The sequence below is a fragment of the Cinclus cinclus genome, chromosome 9, assembly GCF_963662255.1.
Source record: "Cinclus cinclus chromosome 9, bCinCin1.1, whole genome shotgun sequence".
Lineage (NCBI taxonomy): Eukaryota > Metazoa > Chordata > Aves > Passeriformes > Cinclidae > Cinclus > Cinclus cinclus.
In genome coordinates, this window is record NC_085054.1 from 9,663,877 (window position 1) to 9,684,874 (window position 20,998).

Consider the following 20,998-nt stretch of genomic DNA (forward strand, 5'->3'; position numbering starts at 1 on the left):
AAGTCAAATGCTTGTGAGCTGGCAACAGATCATAGATCATCAATTTGCCCAATGAATCTATGTTATTGTAATCCAAAACACCTTTATCCAGCACTTGCATTAATGTGTGAACAGTCTGATAAGAGGGAATCTGATATAGCTATACTGAGAGTGAAGAATCACAGCAGTTACATTTTAGCTAATTTAACCAAACCAAACTGCATAAAGTCAATCACTTTAGTCAACCAGGTAGAAAGATGAAAGATGTTGCTACTGTTTTTTTCCTAATGCTCTCAGAGCCCGTGGTGCTGGATGCCAAAGCAGAGATATCCGCTCACTCAAAAGGAGAAAGGGTCCTTTCCCCTGCCACTCTCCAAGCTACTGAAGAAAGGTTTGCTCAGAAAGAAAAGTGAGTGCTCCCTTTCCAAGAGTTCAAGAGTTGCTTCCACTGTTTCCACAGATATTTTTATATATATATAGAGTAAATACAGCTTTCACTCATGGGATCTCAACATTTATCTGCCAAGTAGATTAAAATGCCAATATTAAAGATCCTGTACCTTCAAGATAAGCAGGACTATGTTCAAGTTGCCTCTTAACTTCTTTTTGGATACACTATAAAAAATCTGACACTTTTTCAAAAAAGCAACCATGGACCTCTAAAAATAATTACACCTGCCCTGGAAAATTCACTTGTTTTTTGTAAGTTTTACCAGGCATTTTTCAGTCTTCAAACCTTCTATACCTTTATACCTGTATGCTTTCAATGCAAATTTTTAAGAGTTCCTAACAACCCTAGACAAATTAGTCCAGTAATTGTTTATTCAGACTGGGTAACTAAATAAACTATCTTGTTTGCTACTTAAATTCTTCCTAAAACCCATATATAGGTGAGCATTTTTCCCCACAGCACAGAGTAGCACTGTCTGGAAAGTACCTAAGAAGGTCTCTAACTCCAACCTCCTGCTCAAAGCAGGATCATCTATGAGTTCAGCTCAGGTTTTTCAAGGCTTTATTTTCTCAGGTCTTCAGACTTCAAATTAATTTTCAGTCAATTTTCAGTAAGGACTCTAGTTATCACTAAAGTCAGCACTTTGAAACCCAGCCCTTGAACACTGCCATTGCTTTGTACCCCTACACTCACTCCCAAGATTGCATTGAGCCATATATAAATACTGAACCTTAGCACAGGACCAACTTACAGGCCATCTCACCAGGTCTTCATCATTATTTACCACTTTGCCCCTCTTCTTTTTCCTTTCTCCATTCCCTGCTTGCTATTTCTTCAAACAGCACTGTAACATTTGCAAACCTAGCACTGCAAAGTGATTTAATCTGAGTACATTCCAGTTTGTTCATATGTAAAATGTGGCCTCTCTGCAGAGAATGCACTATCTGGAGTCTTGCCTGGGAGCTTTTCCTTGGCCTCATGACAGTTGTGAAAACTTGCACCTCCTGCAGGAGAGGTGCACCTTCTTGGGAGAAGCTGCAGTACAACAGAAATCCAAACGGCGTTTCATGATCATGAAACCCACTGAAATCATTATTAACTCACTGAATACTGCAGTTATAAAGATTTATAACCAATGCCTATTCCAATAAATATTTCTTTAAAAATTTTATGAGTTCTAACTTATGACTATATCTCTGATAGGAAAGAAATATAAGCTACTAATTGCTAATAGTAAACGTGCAGATATGTGTAGTGCATTATTACTGCACTAATCATGAGTAATGATTAAATATACTGCATAAAATCTTAACATTAATCAAACTGATAACTGCAACAAGCAAATCAATACCTTTCAAAGCACAGCTCCTTTTCACCAAATATGTTTGCAAATAGTGTGATTACTTTTTATTGCATATTTCTGAAAATTACTTTAGAGAGTGAAGCACACGGGCATTTGGTGACTTCTTATTACAAAAAAATAACCATCATGCCAATCCTAAGGATAATTACAATCTTGCTAGAATGTGGCTAATACATAAAAAGTCCACTTTCTCTTTCTTCTGCTTCTATCAGCCAGCTAATTAATTCCTTTATAAATATGAACATCAATATTCTATTTTGAATAGAAAAAAGGCATCTGTTTTTCAATAACATTCCATGAAAGTCTCTGGAACTGTGAAATGTATAAGTTGTCTAATTCACTCTGCAATACTGGACTATGTGAAGAGATTATATTTTTTTCATGCAAAAACCTAATTTAATTTACTTGGCTCAATTCATTATAAATTATGTGGGCTACTGAGCTCCAACATTAACCATAGGTTATAAAGTTTCTTTTGGAACCCCACAAGACTAATGGTGAGTAGTTAAGTTTCATTTCTTCAGGACTGCACTACAAACCAGAACAGAATTTTTTTCCTTTCCTTCAAACATTAAGTTCTAATTTGTATTTCCAAGGCACAAGTATGGCAAGTTGCTTGCACACTAATGGCTCTGCAAAACGACATGTTAAATGCACAATAACTCAACAGAACACAAGTGTGCATTTTGCACGTGTAGCAATTTAGGGACAAAGACACATGTAAAAAAGGGAAATGTTTGACAAGTCAAAACATTGCAGGCAAAATATTAAAGTTTTATGAATGAAAACTTATAACACTGATATGGCTTTCACCCAAGACAGTGTTCCAGACTTCAAAATAAAATGCAACTTTTTGCAGTCTCCTCTTTTTCCTCCATGACTGACAGATAAGCTTTATCACCATTTCACATAAAATACCTCTCACTAAAATATAGTGAGAGACACAAGAGACTCTATGGTCTGAGCAGCCTGCCTGTCACCATTATGGCTCTGACACCACATAACTTTCCAATCAGAAAGCAACTAAAAAGGGGAGTAAAGGTTCTACCATGCGATAAAACTTTAATTCAAACATCATCTTTTCCAAATCCACTGCAAAAAAAACAAACACCTTTCTGGACTAATCATGAAAATGGTTACCATGTGGCACAACCACAGGGTAAGGAAGGCTGACTATGGATGTTTGATAGCCAGGAACTCTAAGGGAATTACTCATCCAGTATTTTCTTCTGGCAGCACTGAATACAAGACTCTTGTGAAACTAGACTTAATGCAGAGCTCCCCTCAAGGAAGTTTGGTGTGGGAACATCATGTGTCCTCCATTGTGGGTAAATCCCATGCCCAAAAATAACATCGTGCCATTTGCAGCCTTTGTGTGCAGTTGCAATATTTGGTATTCGGAGCCCATAAAAAGGAATGGATAAGGAAATATATTTTCCTTCTTTCCAGTATTCAGAGAATTTAACACAGTAAGTAAGGGGTCATTTGCCTGTAGCTGTCTCATAGAAAAAAAGGAAGGGGGGAAAGGAAAAAAAAAAACAAACACATGGGTTTACACAATTTAAATCCTGAAGGATAATTTTAAAAGGGAACAGAATGCAATTTTAACAGACCCTAAGTAGTCTGCTTCATGAATGTTCACTTAATACCAGACCATGACATTCTTAAAATTTCAACCAGGGAAACCTGCTCTGGTTACCTTGGTGATAAACTGAAGACAAAATAGCACATAATTGTTGCTGATGTCACTGCTCCCAATTGTTTCCAAGGTTACAGAGTACCTCAAATAATTGTGATGTTTCATTTCTAGACTGCATTGGAAGCCCATTTTCTGTTCCCAGTAAATTGTTTAGTACTGCAGGTAATCTATCTAAACCTTATCTATTAAGGCATCAGCAGCCTCTCCGAAACCTCTGGTAATGATGTAGGCTTATATGTTGAAAATATAGTTACCTAGTTCTTTACTGAGCAACTTGACCCCTAGATTATTTTAATTATTTTTATCCTAAAATCTGTCTCTATAACACAGTATATTTATCAATCATATAATAATACCTGAACATTAAATGTCTCAGGGCAAAGCAATATTACATGTGAGCTATCTTAAAGGAAGCTATTCTCTGGGGTAAATGGTGGAAAATTGGTTGTTAACTATTGTGAGATTTTCTCACAATTTTCAAACTCATTTTAAATGCATAGCACAAGTATTTTGCTGCACTAGAAAAAAAGAGCAGCCAGCCTACATCTTCTCCATTGCAACCTCCAGTTTACAGTGCACCATAACATGAATCTCCTTAAAAATCAGTATGTATTTTGTGTAAGGATTATGCTGACAGCATTACTGCCAAAAGACAACTACAGACAATGCTGTTAATTACTGCTGAACAGGGAGCAATTTTGAAAGCTCACTAAAAGCAACATCATTTTAGTCTACAATAATAAAAGCAAGACTTGGTAGGTCAGCTATCCCCTATATCTAACTAAACCATATTTCAAATCCTCACTTCTGAAGGAGACAACAGTAGATGTCCATCTCCCACCTCTCCTCCTGCTGGATGTGCCTTTCATCACATGACTGCTCTCAGACTGCAAGGCTTGACCTTGTCAGCAAGAAATTTTCCACTAGAGCAAAACAAAATGGCATTCACAGTATCTTAGCAGTCTGTTATTACTTATGCAATGGATTTTGAAAAATAATAATTTACTTTAGAAACTGGATGACTAAAACCATTTATGTGCATTTAATGCACAAAATTAACTGCATATGGAGTCACTAAAAACATCTGCAGGCGTCTCAGCTTCTACCTAGGGTTCAGAGGCAGATGAGTGCAGCATGGAGGGTAACAAAGAGCATCAGTAGTGATTCTTTTTTATTTGCTCAGAAAATGGTTGAGAGCTGAGCATGTTTATTTTCACGATTATTCAAGTTTCCTGATGAATTCATTTCAGCTGCATACATTTTAGCTATTCTGTGTTCTAGCAACAACTACACTAGCAGGAAATGCTTGGTGAAACAGTCTATTTTAAATAAGCACCAAACAATATACCTAAAAACCAGTATCCTTCTATTCATGAGAAAGCCAGTTGGAGGAGAGACTCTTAATGAATCAAAAATCAGAAACATACTGTGCAGGCAAAGTTCTCCTTAACAGCTGAAACAGTAAAGGATACAACAGACTATTCAGCAGCAAGCCACAGAGCATAAATTACAATTACTTGCTGAAATTAGGCTATGAATGCATATGAACAAAGAGTGCATTTGCAAAATCAAATTCTGTCTGTAAATGACTTACAAAAAGGAAGAGAAACACAAAATCAATGAGAAACAGGCAGTTGTAGATAAGTTATGTGATAACTGAACAGTTAAAGGAAGGAAAGGAGGGAAATTGCACCAAGTTGATTTAATTTTAGGGCTGATTCCCTATTGTCTTATGTTATATATAAAAATACTTATAATATTCTACCACTTTCTTAAATATATTAAAATGTCATAAGGTAAATGGAAAACAGACCCTATTTTGCTATCATATTGCTGGTAACTGCTTCCATTTCTAGATCTACTGCCAGACTTAAAAGCTGCATATAGATGCATACTTGGTACAGTCTTAGAAATAGCTCTCTGTTTCTTAAATAAATATGGTATAATGAAAGTAACAGTGCTACAAGCTACTCATTACTCTGTTAAACCTTGGCACAAATATATTTGAATCTGATATTCAAACCCAAGGATGCATTTGACTTCTTATCAATTCATATACCAGTTAGGAATTAATTAGTTATGAATAAGTCCTATACATCCTTATAAGAGCAGAGCCCTTGTCCTGAAGTCTTTTGGCACTGCTGCATATTCTGAGACAAACTGATAGTAACAATATTAAAATACCTAGTCTTGACAGCAAAAAACTGTTTGCCTGGGGACTTAAATGCACATAGTGCCAAATCAGACCAACACCTACATCCACCACTAGACATGTACTGCGGGGTAAAAATGGTCCAGTCCCATTCTATATCTGCATTAAAGATGAGGCAGAGTGCACCCTCAGGAAGTTCACTCATGTTTCCAACCTGTGAGGTATGACTGATACACCACAGGCTTGCGCTGCCATCCAAAGGGAAGGAACCTCAACAGGCTGGAGATACAGGCAACAGGAACCTCAGAAGTTCAGCAAAAGCAGTGCAGAGCTCTGCACCAGTATTTTCTGGGGGCTGACCACCAGGAAAGCAGCCTTGCACTGGAGATTTCAGTGGACACCAAGGTGAACACGAGGCAGCACTGTGCCCTTGTGGTAACGAAGGCTGGTGGAACCCTGGGCTGCATTAGGAGGGGTGTGGGCAGCAGGCTGAGACAGGTGACTCTTGCTTTCTACCAGCCCTGGTGAGGCCACATGCAGAGCACAGAGTTTTGGCCTGCCCAGTATCAGAGAGGTACAAAGCTACTGGAGACAGTCCAGCAGATAGTCACCAAGATTGATTAAGGGACTGGAGCACCTCTCACGTGAGGAAAGGTTGAGACAGGCGGGACTTTCAGCACAGAAGAGAAAGCTGAAAATGGGTAATATCAATACAGAAATACATGAAGGGGCAGTGTAATGAAAACTGAGCCAGGCCCTTTTCAGTGTGGCCCACTGACATTGAAGGAGTCAAGTGCCCAGGTAAGTTACGGAGTCTCCATCCTTGAAGATACTCAAAGCTGTATAGACACTGTCCTGGGCAATCTGCTACAGATAACTCAGGTTGAGCAAGACAGCTGGACAAAATTACCTCCAGATATCTCTTCCAATCTCAACCATTCTGCAATTCTATGGAAGGAAACACAGCCAAGCACACACACATTTTCAAAAACACATCGATGCTTCACTTGCTGTGAAACCAGTGATTCTGAGCTCTTCAGAAAAAAATCAAGCACAGAATGGAGATTTAAAGCATTGCAACAAAAATAAAACATGAAGTGCTTCTTGAAAATTCCACTAGCTAGCCAACAACACTTTTGGGGACTTAAATTGAAAATCTAGTCATATTTCACTGGTTCAAGACTGTATGACAAGTCTGTAACCTCCTGAATAATTAGTAGTGGTCCTTCCAAGGCCTAGTCACAGACCCATCTCTTTTTTCATCTAGACTATTCTTGAATTGCTTTGCAATTCATACACTAGCTAAAGAGAATCTCAAGACATTTAGTTCTGCTCACTAAATGTAACATGTGACCTTACATTTTTAGTATTTGGAATTTTCTATAAAAATACAATCACAAAATAATGGAGAACCAATGTATCAGACAATAAAATATTGTATAAAAGTCATCTCACTCCTCAGACAATACAATGTTGTATAAAATTCAGTGTATTCCTCAGACAATTAAACATAGCTTTTACAGACTCCATGATGCCCTACCTATAACCATAGGCAGAATCTGGTCTTCTGAAGTAGTTTAGTCACACTGCTGTAACTGCACTTCACATTCCTATTCAGAAATAAACAACATTATGCTCTGAAACTTCTATTACTAATGTCAAATTATTTACCGTAAGACTATTTTCTGCATATTCCATTACTTTAAACACTTCACATTAAGTAACTACAATTTTATTAGCTCTTCTGGATTTTGTTTTACAAAAGCAATCAATTCTCAGCTTTATCGTCCGACAACACATACTTGTGTTTCTTTACCATTCCAAGCAACAGCAGTAAGAGTGTATGCTACATGATGTATCAGGATCACGTCAACACCAATCCAGATGCCAAAATCACTGAAAAGCTGGAATATGAGAGGCTGTAATATGAAAGGCTGTGTTAGAAAATGTTAGCATTTAAAATGTCCCTGCAGTGGATCTTACCTGTTCAGATGGATGGAACTACCTGGAGTTGCCTCACATATATACAACAAAGCAAGGTGAAGGTGCAATGGGCTGTCCCACAGCCACTCTATCTACTGAAGTTATATTCTGCTGTCTATTCTCTCTCAACATGATCATATCTTAAAAATGACATAATTGAGTATTCTTGAATAACTTCTTCAGAGTTTATTTACCAGCATAAAAGGTGAGTGTATGGTGGCACAGAAATACAAAGATACTGCCTATGTACAAACTACCATGAAGCTCAAGTTGTGATGGGGTGGAGGTGGTTTGATCCTGCTGGATGCAGGTCAGCTGCAGAAGCAGTCAAGCATCAGTAATTTCAAACTAAGAAGTACTCCCAAGAGCTGTAAGTCTCAACATAGTACAACACAGGTGGAGAACTGCACCATTCAAAGACTACTCACAAGCTCAATTCCATTCCACTCCTGGCTATTTAACATTAATTAATGAAGCATAATAATAATTTTAAATTAAATTCTCAGATTTTGTGAGATAGAAAATCAAATAGCCATTTCTTATCACCAATCTATTTTAAAACAGGTGCCTTCCACCACTTTCAGAAGAACACTTGAGTGATAAACACTAGTGGAGAATTTGGTTTAATTTCTGTTAGTGTCAGCTGTCAGTGTAACCTAGAAAAATTACCACCTCCCTGTAAAAAAGACTTTATATAAAGAGACAAATCCTGAAAAGCAAGACCTTTGCAACATGATCTGAAATCCTCTTTACATTGGTACACACACCCCACCCATGCCTTCCAAACTACAACACACCATCTGTATCTCCTCCCTGCCACATCATTTTTTATAGTCATTACTTTTCAAAATTTCAAATAATTGCCAGTGATTTGTCATGATTCTTAAGAGATAGTACTGATATGAGACAACATTTCTCACAAGGTAACATGGTTAGAAGAATCTGTGGACCTACTTTACTTTAAAAGGCTTAGGTGTAATGGTATTTGGGAATCTTTCATTTTGTAATATTTTTGCCAAAACTGACACACCTAAGTAGTGACAGCAGATGGAAGAGGTTAAAAATATCAACTCCCAAATCACCAACTTTGCTAGGCCACCTTCCTTTCATAATTTAGACCCTTCTGTTGGAGGTTTGAAAAGATATTCTAGGCAGATGACATGTTAACAGAATAATTTCATGGTTCAGTGTCTTCGCAGTATGATTTATCTCTTATCTCTAGGCACTGGAGGTCCCTTTCCAGGAGATTTATTAGTTAGATCCAAGAATCCATTTTGATGAGAGAGAATATGTGTGTTATTGCAAAACAGAACATTAACATTTGCTCTAAGATAATGCCTCCCCATTAGCAGTTTTAAGAAAAGTCCCATGCACATGCTATCACAATTGTTTCCGAGATACTGTACTTTCATACAACAAAATGTTCATGAATTAAAGAGGTTTTTAAAATTTGCATTAGTCCAGGAACTCATATCCCCCTCTCTTCTAAAGCTACATAATATAAATAAAAATAAGGTCTAGAGTCTAATGAAACATGTGACTTAAAAATTAACTAGCATTTTCTTTTTCACTCCACTTTTGCCATCAGACATTGGCTGCAGAGGCTACATTTTTTGTAGGACAAGAAAAGAAAAGTGCTTAACTACAGAAAGATGCTCATACATCTGGCTTACAGCTCAGATCATACTATCAAAAGTATGCAGTTAATACTTAGACACCTTAAAAAATCCACTGTGTTTTCAAAACCACTTAGCATCTGACATCTGCTGTTGTGAAACACTCGTCAGGCTTCGAGGGAAGTGCAGTATAATGGGATCACCTTTCTTCTCATGCCCAAGTTGAAGTACTCGGTGACTTCTCAGGGTTCACCTGTCCTCTACAAATAAGCTATTTTGTTGAGATAAATTCAGTCTCCAATTTCATTTTATATTACTTGACCCAGCGATAGAAAACCTGAATTTAAATGGGCATAAGAGGCCTCCTCTTCCCACAATGCCATACAACACACCTTGGCACTCTATGGTATATCTACATATGTGCTCCTTTGCCAACCTCTGAGCTATTCAGTCTGGAGATTAGTCCATCGCTGCTCCGAGTCAGACAATGCAGATGTGAATCTGCAGGCAGTAAGTTTAACAGAAGTCTTTGACTTTAATTCTACACAAGAAGATATCTCCAAAGATCTTGGGAATATGCAACTACTCTGACTGCCAGTACAAAATTATTCATTTAATGGTTGATTCAAATTCTATACAGTCAAAGTAGAGACTCATTGATTTAAAGTATACTCATTTAAGACTAAGGTCTAGCTCTGCTGCTCACTATGTTGAAACTCAATGCCAAGGCTAAAAGCACAATTGGCTCTAACTAGAAAAAAAGCCAATGACTAAACTGACAAAGAAACGTAACTATTTGAGAATGGAAGAAGTCTACAGAAAAACACACAGAGACTACTTTTGGCAATTAGTATCTAGTTTTGGCAATTTTGCCATTACTAACATTTTAAATTAATCATTAGAACAAATTATTCAAGAGTGCTTGATAAAACAAGTTGAAAACCACTGCAGTTTTCTGCAAATGTAAAGAAACTGTCAATACAGAAAACAGACCAGTCCAGTACACAGAAAGCAGTATAAATAGAAAGATACAGGTCAGCTGGAGTCAAGAATGTAAACAAAGCAGGAACTAATTTTTGACAACTCTCTGAGTGATGCCTAAGTGTCTTTTATTGTAAATAGCAATGTCACCTCTTCTCCAAGCTACAGTCAAAACAGCCCAATCAACAAAAAATTATCCCAGGAGAACACATACAGAAATCACATTCAAAAATCAATGAATCAATAGCCCATTACATTTACTGCTTTTTATTACCCATTACATTTATTGTTTGTTACTTGCAGAAGCTTTTTGCCCTTCCAGATAAAATGGAGCTTGACTGTAGGGAAACACAGTCACACCATAACTGTGCTCAGAGGATTTTGGACTGAACAGTCTCAGGCGACGTCAAATGCTTCTATATGACCTGCTGGACACTCAACATCCAGTGGTCAGAGGAACCACTTTCAATCTGAGAAGAGCCTCGATGCTCATATTGAAAAGGCTGTTAAAAATGTGTGCATTTCAGCCTAGTTATCAGGAACTGCTCTGAGAATTCTCAACTGTCAAGCTATTCTAAGAGGGGAATGCACCTTTTTGTCATATTTGCTACCTCTCTGAATTGATTTCAAACAAGTACCAGGAGAGAAGCTCTGTCTCCTATATCCCAGGTGCTTATGCCATCCAGCACTCATCATAGCTCACTTCATCTAATAAGAATGTATAGTTAGAAGCAGCAGGACTATAGCTCATATAAAGCACAGCAGAGGAAAATATCTTGACTTAAAAACTGGTACTACTCTATCTGGTAAATGTACACATTATTTGATTAATCAGGTAGATAATTCACCTTTGTTTTGCAAAGTCAGAGATGCAAGAGCACATAGAGAAAGAGGTCATCTGTAGACAGAAATCAAAGACTCTACACACCCCACGTCATGTATCTTCCTTGCTCTTACTTTAGGTATCGTTTCTGTCCTTTTAAACTGTTTTGAGCACTGATAAAATTTTTAGATATTTAGTAATCTGAAGCCTGCCTTGCCTTAACTGCCCAGACGTGTTTTACACTCATGAAAAGGCAACAAAATCAGCTGCTGCTTCAGTATGAATAATTTTGGAAAGAGTGGTGGTGGTGGCTCATGTCTGAGCTGAAAAGGAGATAACTATATGAGCCAGAACCCAGCACAACTGCAGCTGCATATAAATAGATGTAATCAGAAATGCAAATTGCAATCAGATGAAATTTTAAAAGCCTATGATAACTGTGTAGATAACAAAAGGTCAAACACTTGTATCGCTGAAGGTTTTAAAGTGTTAAGTCAGTGGTGATTCTTCATGAGCCAAAATGTGAAAAAGACTAGTACATGCCAGTCTAATCAATCATGGACAATTTCTGTATTTCTTCTATTATTACAACTGTTCTGTTGCTAAACTCTATTTTACACTGTCAATCTCAACCTATTCAGGAAGGCTCAATGAAATGAAAACAAATGAAATCAAATACAGACAGTACGAAAAAATACAGCTAATTTACATGACTATATATAGAAAGAAATTTTTATCTCTTTTTCATATCCAATCTAATATAAGTCATATTGGATTTTCCATAGATGACAATCCAAATCTTCATATTTTAACATCCTCAGGTAAATGAAAAAATAAATTATGACTACAGTTTGCTGAGACTGCCAGAACGGCTTCATAGCATTGTCAAAATTGTATGCTTTTCTTTTACAGTATAAGAAGCCTAAGATTCTAGGGGAATAATACTTGAAAACATTATTTAACAGTTTAAAATGTTGGCTTCTCCATTTGAAATAAACAGTAGTAGCTTTCATCAGTAACAGCTAAGAAAAGTTCTACTGGAAGAATGGTACCTGGATATTATACGATTTTATATTCTAAGGTAAGAATTACATAAATAAGTCCTTATCATTTCAAGAAGTTCTAAATAAAAATTATTGTAGAAGCCAGACTGGAAAAAAAAAATCTTTCACATTACAGATTTTTACTGTCTTTTTGTAGAAAAGATTCTTAGGATTTGAAGCACAAACACTTGCCAAATATTTCTTGTTTGACTAGACAGCCTTCGAACAAACTAGTGAGTGAAGAGAGCCATCTAGTGCCATACCTTGGAATTTTAAAAAGGGTTTTCACCGGATGCATGTCAAATAAAGGAGGGTCTCCATCCCCCAGTTCAATAGCTGTTATTCCCAAGGACCATACGTCACATCGAGCATCATAGGAGTAGTCATACTGCTGCTCACAAGCAATGACCTATCAGAAGAGAAGCAGAGAAACCAACGCTTTAATCTAATTTACAATTCATGTCATTCAATATAACATGAAAGTACTTTGAGTCATGTCTGAAATGCTATGTAGCTATCCAATACATGTAATTTTTGCTGTATATACCAGACGGATGGAACACCACAAAAAGTTAACAGAAAATTAGAACTTTTCTTAGGTTTGTTTTCTTTTAAAAAATCTTGTTCTTTTTTTTTTTTTAATACATTAAGCTCCATGGGATGCTTCAAATATCTACTCAAAGAACATCAACACTAAATTCTTCTTTTGAAAGAACAACTTACAGAAACCTATTATAATAGCAGAGAACCCTATTGATGTTACTCTTATTAACTTCTATGACTATTCATGAGGATAGACCGATTTGTACAGCTGGTTTTTAGATAAGACTATTCCATCAGTCATTTCTGCCCTTTTTTTTGTTGCTGTTATTTGTTTTTTGTTTTGATTTGTATTTACTGCATTTGAGTAGTTTAAAAAATCTTAGGTAACATACCATGTATCTTGTCTAAGAAAAATGGAAGTAAGCAGGAATCTCTCCTTGGGTATCAGAACTATTTTACATCACAGACTTAATGCACACCCCCAGCCAATTCACCAATCACATTCTAATGCACTAACTATTCATGTCAGCTAAATCTAAATGTGAGATTGAAACCAAAGTTTAAATTTAGCCCTTATCTTCACAAAGGGATGAGACAAAAATTGCAGCTTCACCACATTTTATATGATTTGGAATTGTGTCTCAAGTTTGTCTTCCCAAATCTCACCAATTAAACAATTACTTTGAGAATCTGTTGGATCCCCACACATTGCTAGTATAAACTTACATGGTTTTTCTCATAGTTTTTAAAGTATCTTTAATAATTTTTACTTAAGATAAAAATAACATGTCCCAGGGTGGCTGTACCTATGTTCTAGAAGATTTTATATTTTTTTAACTTCTGTATTACTTCTGAATTCCTGTGTTAGGATTTCAGTTTGGAACAACACTTTGCACAGATTGTAACATCCATGTCTGCCACACCAGCTGCTGGCAGAGGGTCACCTGTTACAAAAAATCCTTTCCTGGAGAAGCTGCTGATTCCATCTCAGCCTCTTAGCTACTTTCTCCATAAACTGCATCTAACAAAGGCATTCCTGACTCTGGTAGTGATTCTATCCAACAGGCCTGTCTGTCTCTTATTTGGGACTTGTGACCCCACTGTAGTGCGCCCATCATTTCTTTTATCAGAAATCAGGGGTGCTGAAACAGTTAAAATAACACTGAAATGTTTGGGGGAGAGGTTTGCATTAAAGTTGCACATTGGTTAATGACACCACGGCAAAATACTGCCACTCTAACCAAGGGGAAGAATTAGACACCATTAGATTCTCCTCCATTCTAGTACAGAGTCTATGGTGACTATTTCAGAAAAAATATTCCCCTTAACAGATAATCTTTTTTAAAAAGAAATTCAGCCACTGGACCATACAAACCAGTATGTTTTTGACCATTAGCTTGACAACAATGAGATTAGCCTCAGAGAAAAGACACAAAATTAACTACTCTCTTCACTCACTATGCAGGATGCACACGAATTTAGTGATCACTTTGGTTTGAAACAAATATTCAATTTCTGTGGAACTTATTATTAGAATCTTACCCATTTATGTACACCTTGGAGAAATGCAGATGCTACTAATTCCAATTTTTAAAGCAAGAATTTATAGATTTTTCCATGATTAAAGATGTGCATCAACAGTTTGCTTTATGTATTGGCTAGCAGAGAACACTCTCTAGCAATGAAGAAGAGAGTATTGTCCAAGTCACAGTTTACAAGCCAGCCAAGTCCTTGGGAATGCCCCAGTCCTGTTTTGCCTTTAAAACTATTGCTAATCCCTGCAGAGCAGAAATCTCTGTAATCCAAACACAAAAGGGGAATAGGCTATTGACTCATCTTCCTTTATATTCCTGCCTCTATCAGGAACTCAGAGACACTTGGTTTTTTTGAAACATCCCTACTTTTCGTTGGAGTTTTGGAGTTGAGAGTACCACTGAGCATTGCTGAGGCCTACTCTGCCCAGTGGGGCAAGAAGACATGATCTGAAACTGAAGAACATGCTACTCCCTTTCTCTTTCTTGTGCAAAACTAGCACATTTGTACCAATTTTATATCCAGCAAAATCCTCCCCTGCTTGCAAAAGTGAAACGAAGGACACAGTTTGCTTTGCTGCAAACATTACCATTCGTGGCAAAGCTTCAGGGGGTGATGTAGCTAATCTTGAGATTAGCTAGTAACCATGGGAATAAACTCCAAGTCTTTCACTTCAGCATGGGCTGGCTGCATGCACACAGTGGCCTGGGTTGCTAAGGAGACAGGTTGTCATCTTTTGTTTTAGTTGTAATTTAATCACTATTTCATGCCCAGTCACACTGCTGTAGGTTGAAAAGCATCCAAACACCAGATAGAGGAACAGAAAGTGTGATGGTAGTTGTCAACACTAATTGTGCTGAGAGTCACACTGGTACAGAACGAGGGGATAGGGAATTCACAGGTCTGGAAAAATAGTACATAAACATATCAATCACACTAAGTGGAGGGAATTTAGAGAAGTCAGTGTCTAGGCATTGTGTGCGATTTCTAACTTGTAAAGAAACACAAAAATTCACAGAGATACACAAGATGACGTATATCCTGACAAGACAATTTTATATTCAGGGATATAATTCTGCTTCTGAAATCAATACAAATATTTCTCTGAACTTGCTGAGCAAGCACAGCAGTAGATCAAAGGTGGATTCAATAGAAGGAAAACAGTTAATACAGAGAAGTACCTATTATTTGGACAGTGGTCACACTGACTTGTGCAGAGAGAGGAAGCTATACACATGTTCAGGTGAAGCAAAATACATCAAACCCTTTTAAGTTTACCCAGAATTATTAGATGTGAACTTACTTTCACTTGGCCTCAGTACACAGTGCCTGTACAAAGCAGAGCTGCAAGCATATGCTAATAATAGCAGTGCAGATGTGCTACCTGGAGATGACTGCTGCACAGTTAGTGCTGCTGAAGAAGCAGGAAGGAACCTGGAGTTAGCAAGGCTGCTGCTGCTGGAGTGAGGCAGTGCTGGGCTCAGCTGCCAGAGCCAGCTAAGCAGCTTATGTGGTGTGTGAGCACTGCTGAGAAGCGCTGCGCATGGAAAATGAATGTGGCACTAACTTGTTACCCTTGCTGAAAGGAAAACAAGATTTCCAGCTGTGCCAGTCAAGTGAAATAAACCAACTGAATTTCTGGGCTCCATCCAACACTATACAACCCAACTTCATTTGATACACTGGAAATGTAATATTAAATATTCTTCTCATTCCTGTGTACCAAAACCAAAAAAGCCTTTCATGATAGCACATAGCAGCACTGGGGATACTGAATTAGACAAACCAAAGTGATATTCATCTATCTCTCCATCACTTCCTCTTTCCCTTCCACTCTTCAAGAACATTCAAATATTTAAAAAAAACCTGTGATTGAAATTGGTTCCATATTCCTGCATTTTCTTTTCCAGATTTCAGTTTCCTTATTTTGTACCATTATACAAATGTTTCCATGGTATATCAGAAAATTATTACGTTGTTATAAATGTTGATTCATTAATCAGTTAATATTAATTCATTGTAAATTAATTATATGTCAAGTAGTCACATTTTACCAGCTGTGAGTAATCAATTTTTATTTTTATTTTTAACTCACCCAAGGGAAATATTCCTAAGACCATTAGACTGCTCTGGCAACAGGCTACATTTGTAGGGAAATGTAATACCTTTCATTGGACCAAATGATATAGTAAGGAAAAGCAGACCATCTTTCAAGAACACAAATCTTGCTTTTATACCATGAGACCATCACAAACTCAATGCTGCTCATAATAATATAATTGACACATTTTGCTTCTAATCCACAGATTTACTTCTGACTAGCAAGTATATATACTACACATCTCACACAGATTTTCAAATGGTCCTTCACAAAGAAAGCAAAAACTAAGATCCAACTCCACCCTTTAAAGTAAACATATTTCATGTAGGTAACTCAGAGCAGACCCACGTGGTATTGAACCGATGTTCTCTGATATTTTGGGCTTGTTCTTTTGATTTGCCTTTTAAATCTTTAAACACTCTACAAGAAAGCTTTACAGCCCCTCCACAGCAGTTAAAACAAAAGAGAAGCAACTCCTTCACACCCCTCCCTGCACAAGACTACAGCTATGTCATCAATGTTACTGGCAGTGCTCCCTGAGGTTTCCTCCAGCTGCCATGCACTTTTCCCCTGCCATGCTAGCCCAGGTGGAGGTCAGTTCTCCTGGAAGCAAAGCAGGAGGGGATGCATTCTGCTAGGTTCTGCTTTTGAGGGAGAGCTTGCTGGTGCTGTGCTGCTGTGCTGTCTGCCTCTATTGTCTGCAATGTCCTTTAAAGTCTGAGACCTCCGTATTCCAATTCAGCCTTCTAAATCCACTGCTTTCATTATGGACTTTAAGCAACTTCAATGTAACTCCTTACTACAGCAGTTTGTTAAAGCTTTGGTTTGAGAGTCACAGAAAAAAGAAGAAAGCAGGGGAAAAAAACAGGACAGAAAAGGCAATTTCCTTCATTTCTTTAAAGAAACGAAAATCTGTATTCAGAAAAAAGAAATCATCTGTCAGTTCTCCGAAGGTGGCATCTCAGAGTCACAGGCATTTCAATCATGTGCAGCCTTTAGAGATTTAATTCTACCCCTCATTCTGCCACTGACCTGCTGTAAGTTCTTAAGAAAATCATTTCACTTCTGTGTGCCTCAGTTCATCCATGCAGTCTCGCCCTATCTATTTAGAGCAACTGTTCCCCTCTTCCCCCCATGCCTCCCCACACTTACACTTCTGTAGTTCCTCTCTGGCATGCCTATACCTAGTTCCACAAGAACACAGCACTGCACTCAAACCCGGTGCTGCATCTTGAGAGAATAGCTAATATTTCCTAAAAATAATTGCCAGTACACTGCAGTGTCCCAGCACCATAACCTCCAGAAAAACAGGATGTAATTTCATAATCTATGTCAAGAGGGAAATTCCTTTTCACCCTAGGCTTAATATAGCATCACCTATGTGACATATTATTTAATGCTACTTACCTTAACTTTAACATTTATTTATTGCATTTATTATGTTTACCCCTTAAATGAGTGGAATTTTCAAATATTTCACTGCTGATTAATCATGATGCCAAATACACACAAGTTCTATAAAAGCAGCAGCAGATTTGTCTATTTCCATCTGTAAAGTTTTAGTCTAAGGACAGTTGTTTGTTTTTTTTTTACTTTATAAATTATGCTTTCAATCTTATCTCATGTACTGTAATTTACAAGGTTAAAAGACTGTAAAACTGAAAAACTATAATAAGAGCTAATTCAATAATCTCTTATCATAAGCTATACAAGAATTGTTATTATACTTCCACAGAAGATGTTAAAACAGTTTCAAAACTTTCCTTATTAGAGAAGGCATAGTATTATTTATCACATATTTTTCCACTGTACAACTGTTTTCAAATGGCTTTCAGGCAGAAAAGGAAGTGTATATACATTCTTGAAATCTATATCCTATTTATACTAAGTGGCAGATTCCTACAGTTCATTATAAATCAGCATGTACAAAATTCCTGGCTTAGGTGGCAATTAAAAGCATAGTGAACATGTGCATATGTGAAAATCTGATTTTGGATAACTGACCTTGAATCTCTTGATGTAAGCAAAGGTCTAACAAATAGAACAGACTGAAATATGACAAGATGAGACTATACTAAATTGCTTCATGGGAATTTATCACTGTACTTGTTAAGAGTGGGTTAATTAAAAACATGAAAAGAAAGATGGAGAGGGACTTTTTACAAAAGCATGTAGTGACAGAATAAGAGGGAATGGATTCAAACTGAGAGTAGGTTTAGATTAGATATTAGGAAAAAATTCCTTACTGAGAGGGTGGTGAGGCACTGGAACAGGTTGCCCACAGAAGCTGTGGATGTCCCATCCCTGGAAGTGTCTAAGATCAGGCTGGATGGGGCTCTGAGCAGCCTGGCTCAGTGGAAGATGTCTGTTCCTGGGGCAGGGGACTTGGAAACAGATGATCTTCAAGGTCCCTTCCAACCAAAGCCTATGATTTTATGATTCAATAAGGCCATCTTAGTAATGGGATTATCTTTTCTATTCTGTTTTCCCAGTTCAGCATTTAACTACACATTAAATGTATTTATAATTAATTTTTCCCCAAAATCTAAGACCTGAATACAGCCCTTATTATAATAAATATAGACTTCAGCAGAAAAGTTGCTGGGAGGTTTTTGCAAAATCTTATTCTTCTCTATGTTTTCAAAATACATTAATGCAAGTTACTTATTGGGGTGGTTTTTTAGCAGCTAGTTTTGTTCATTTTTCATTAGATTATGCAAACGCACAACTTTGTACTGAAACAATGCAAATATTATTCATTGTTTCAGGATCAGACTTATTTCACACACACATGATCAGATTTAAAGTTTCAAAAGAATACAAAGGAACATTGGGAAGAGAAACACAATTTAAGCTAGTCACCTACTGTTCTAACACATTGGAAATTTATTCTGATCCTCAAATATACTGAATTTCATCCCAGGAGAATATGTTGATTCAGCAGGAGAAAGGGAAACTATGTCTGGGACAATCTTACTAATTATTACTTCCTCCTACCAGCATGGTAACAAATATTCAAAACATAGAATTGAGACAGCTTTAAATAATACTGTGACATCAGAAATATCTCTGAAAATAGGAAAATGGACCCAAGATTTTACCTGTGGTTAACTCATTATAACAGAATTCATATATCTTTACTACAATATCACAGCCTTTCCTACTCATGTGTCACATGTCGTATTTCAACACCTAATCTTTCAAAGGATCGACTATGTTTTAATTACATTCCTTTCAAAATACAAGTATACATCCACCAGTGTCATTTTTTAGCAGTTATCAGTAAAATATAACAGCATATTCCCTGCAGTTTTAAATTATCTTCAGCATCTCTCCAGCTCTTTCTGACTTCAGGTATCTTTTTCTATTTCCATTCTTAAAACTAAATCTAGGCCAAATGTACATATATCTGTACATGTAGCACATCATCTTGAGTATGATCACATGGCATACATAGGACAACCAAGGGATGAGCCAGCAGGAACAGCAGGTCCTGCCTGATAAACCTGACCTCCTTATTCGGCCAGGTGACCTGCCTAGTTGAAGAGGGAAAGGCTGTGCATGCTGTTTACCTGGACTTGATGTGATTTGACACCATCTCCTACAGCACACTCCTAGAAAAGCTGGCAGCACATGGCTTGGACAGGTGCACTCTTCACTGGGTTAAGAACTGCCTGCATGGCCAGGCCCAGAGTGCTGGTGAACAGTGCTGCATCCAGTGGGTGTTGGGTCACTAGAGGTGTCCCCCAGGGATCGGTGTTTGGCCTAGTCCTGTTTAATATCTTTACCAGTGATCTGAATGAGGGGATTGAGCATGCAGCACTACAGGCTGGGGGCAGAGTGGCTGGCAAGAGGTGCAGTGGGCAAGGACCTGGGGGTGCTGGTTGACAGCAGCTGAACACGAGCCAGTGCGTGCCCAGATAGCCAAGAAAGCCAATGGCATCCTGGCCTGGATCAGCAGTAGTGTGACCAACAGGGCCAGGACAATGACTGTCCCCCTGTACTCAGCTCTGCTGAGGTCACACCTCAAGTGCTGCGTGCAGTTCTGGGCCCCTCAGTTCAGAAAGGACACTGAGGTGCTGGAATAGGTCCAGAGAAGGGCAATGAAGCTGGTGAAGGGTGTGGAGCACAATTCCTGTGAGGAGCAGCTGAGAGAGCAGGAGGTGTTTAGCCTGAAGGAGAACTCAGGGGGACCTTTTCACTCTCTACAACTCACTGGAAGGAGGGTGTAGCCAGGTGGGCGACAGACTCTTTTTCAAGGCAATCTGAACCAGGACCAGGTCCTAGTCTTAAGATGTGTCAGGGATGGTTTAAGTTGGACATTAAGAACTTCTTCACAGCAAGGGTAACTATACATTGGCATGGACTGCCCAGGGAGGTGGTGGAGGCACAATCCCCAAAGGTGCTCAAGGAAAGACTGGATGTGGCACTCAGCACCATGGTATAGTTGATATAAGAATTGGTTGTAGGTTGGACTCAATGATCTCAGAGGTCTTTTCCCCCTATTTGACTCTGTGATTCTGTTGTTTTGTGATATTCTAACTGAGCTTGTTTCAAAAGTCAAGTTTTCAGCTAGATCATGATAATCTAATCATATGTGTGGAAAAAGAACTCTGCAATTCTATTTGAACTAGATTTTGTTCAGTTGTGCACTAAAGTTGAAAACAAGACATGTTAATGCCTAGAATCACAGATGTAAAGGCAGTTCAGTACAAAAGCTTCAAATCTGAT

At 37.8% G+C, this 20,998-nt stretch overlaps 1 protein-coding gene across 1 annotated transcript in view; it reads right to left on the bottom strand.

Moving 5' to 3' along the window:
- Nucleotides 1–20,998, bottom strand: part of MYO3B (myosin IIIB) — a 171,492-nt gene that overhangs the window by 137,428 nt on the left and 13,066 nt on the right. Inside the window, exon 7 of the mRNA XM_062498577.1 lies at nucleotides 12,354–12,499. Within this exon, the coding sequence (XP_062354561.1) occupies nucleotides 12,354–12,499 (146 nt within the window). The remainder of the gene's footprint in view (nucleotides 1–12,353; nucleotides 12,500–20,998) is intronic.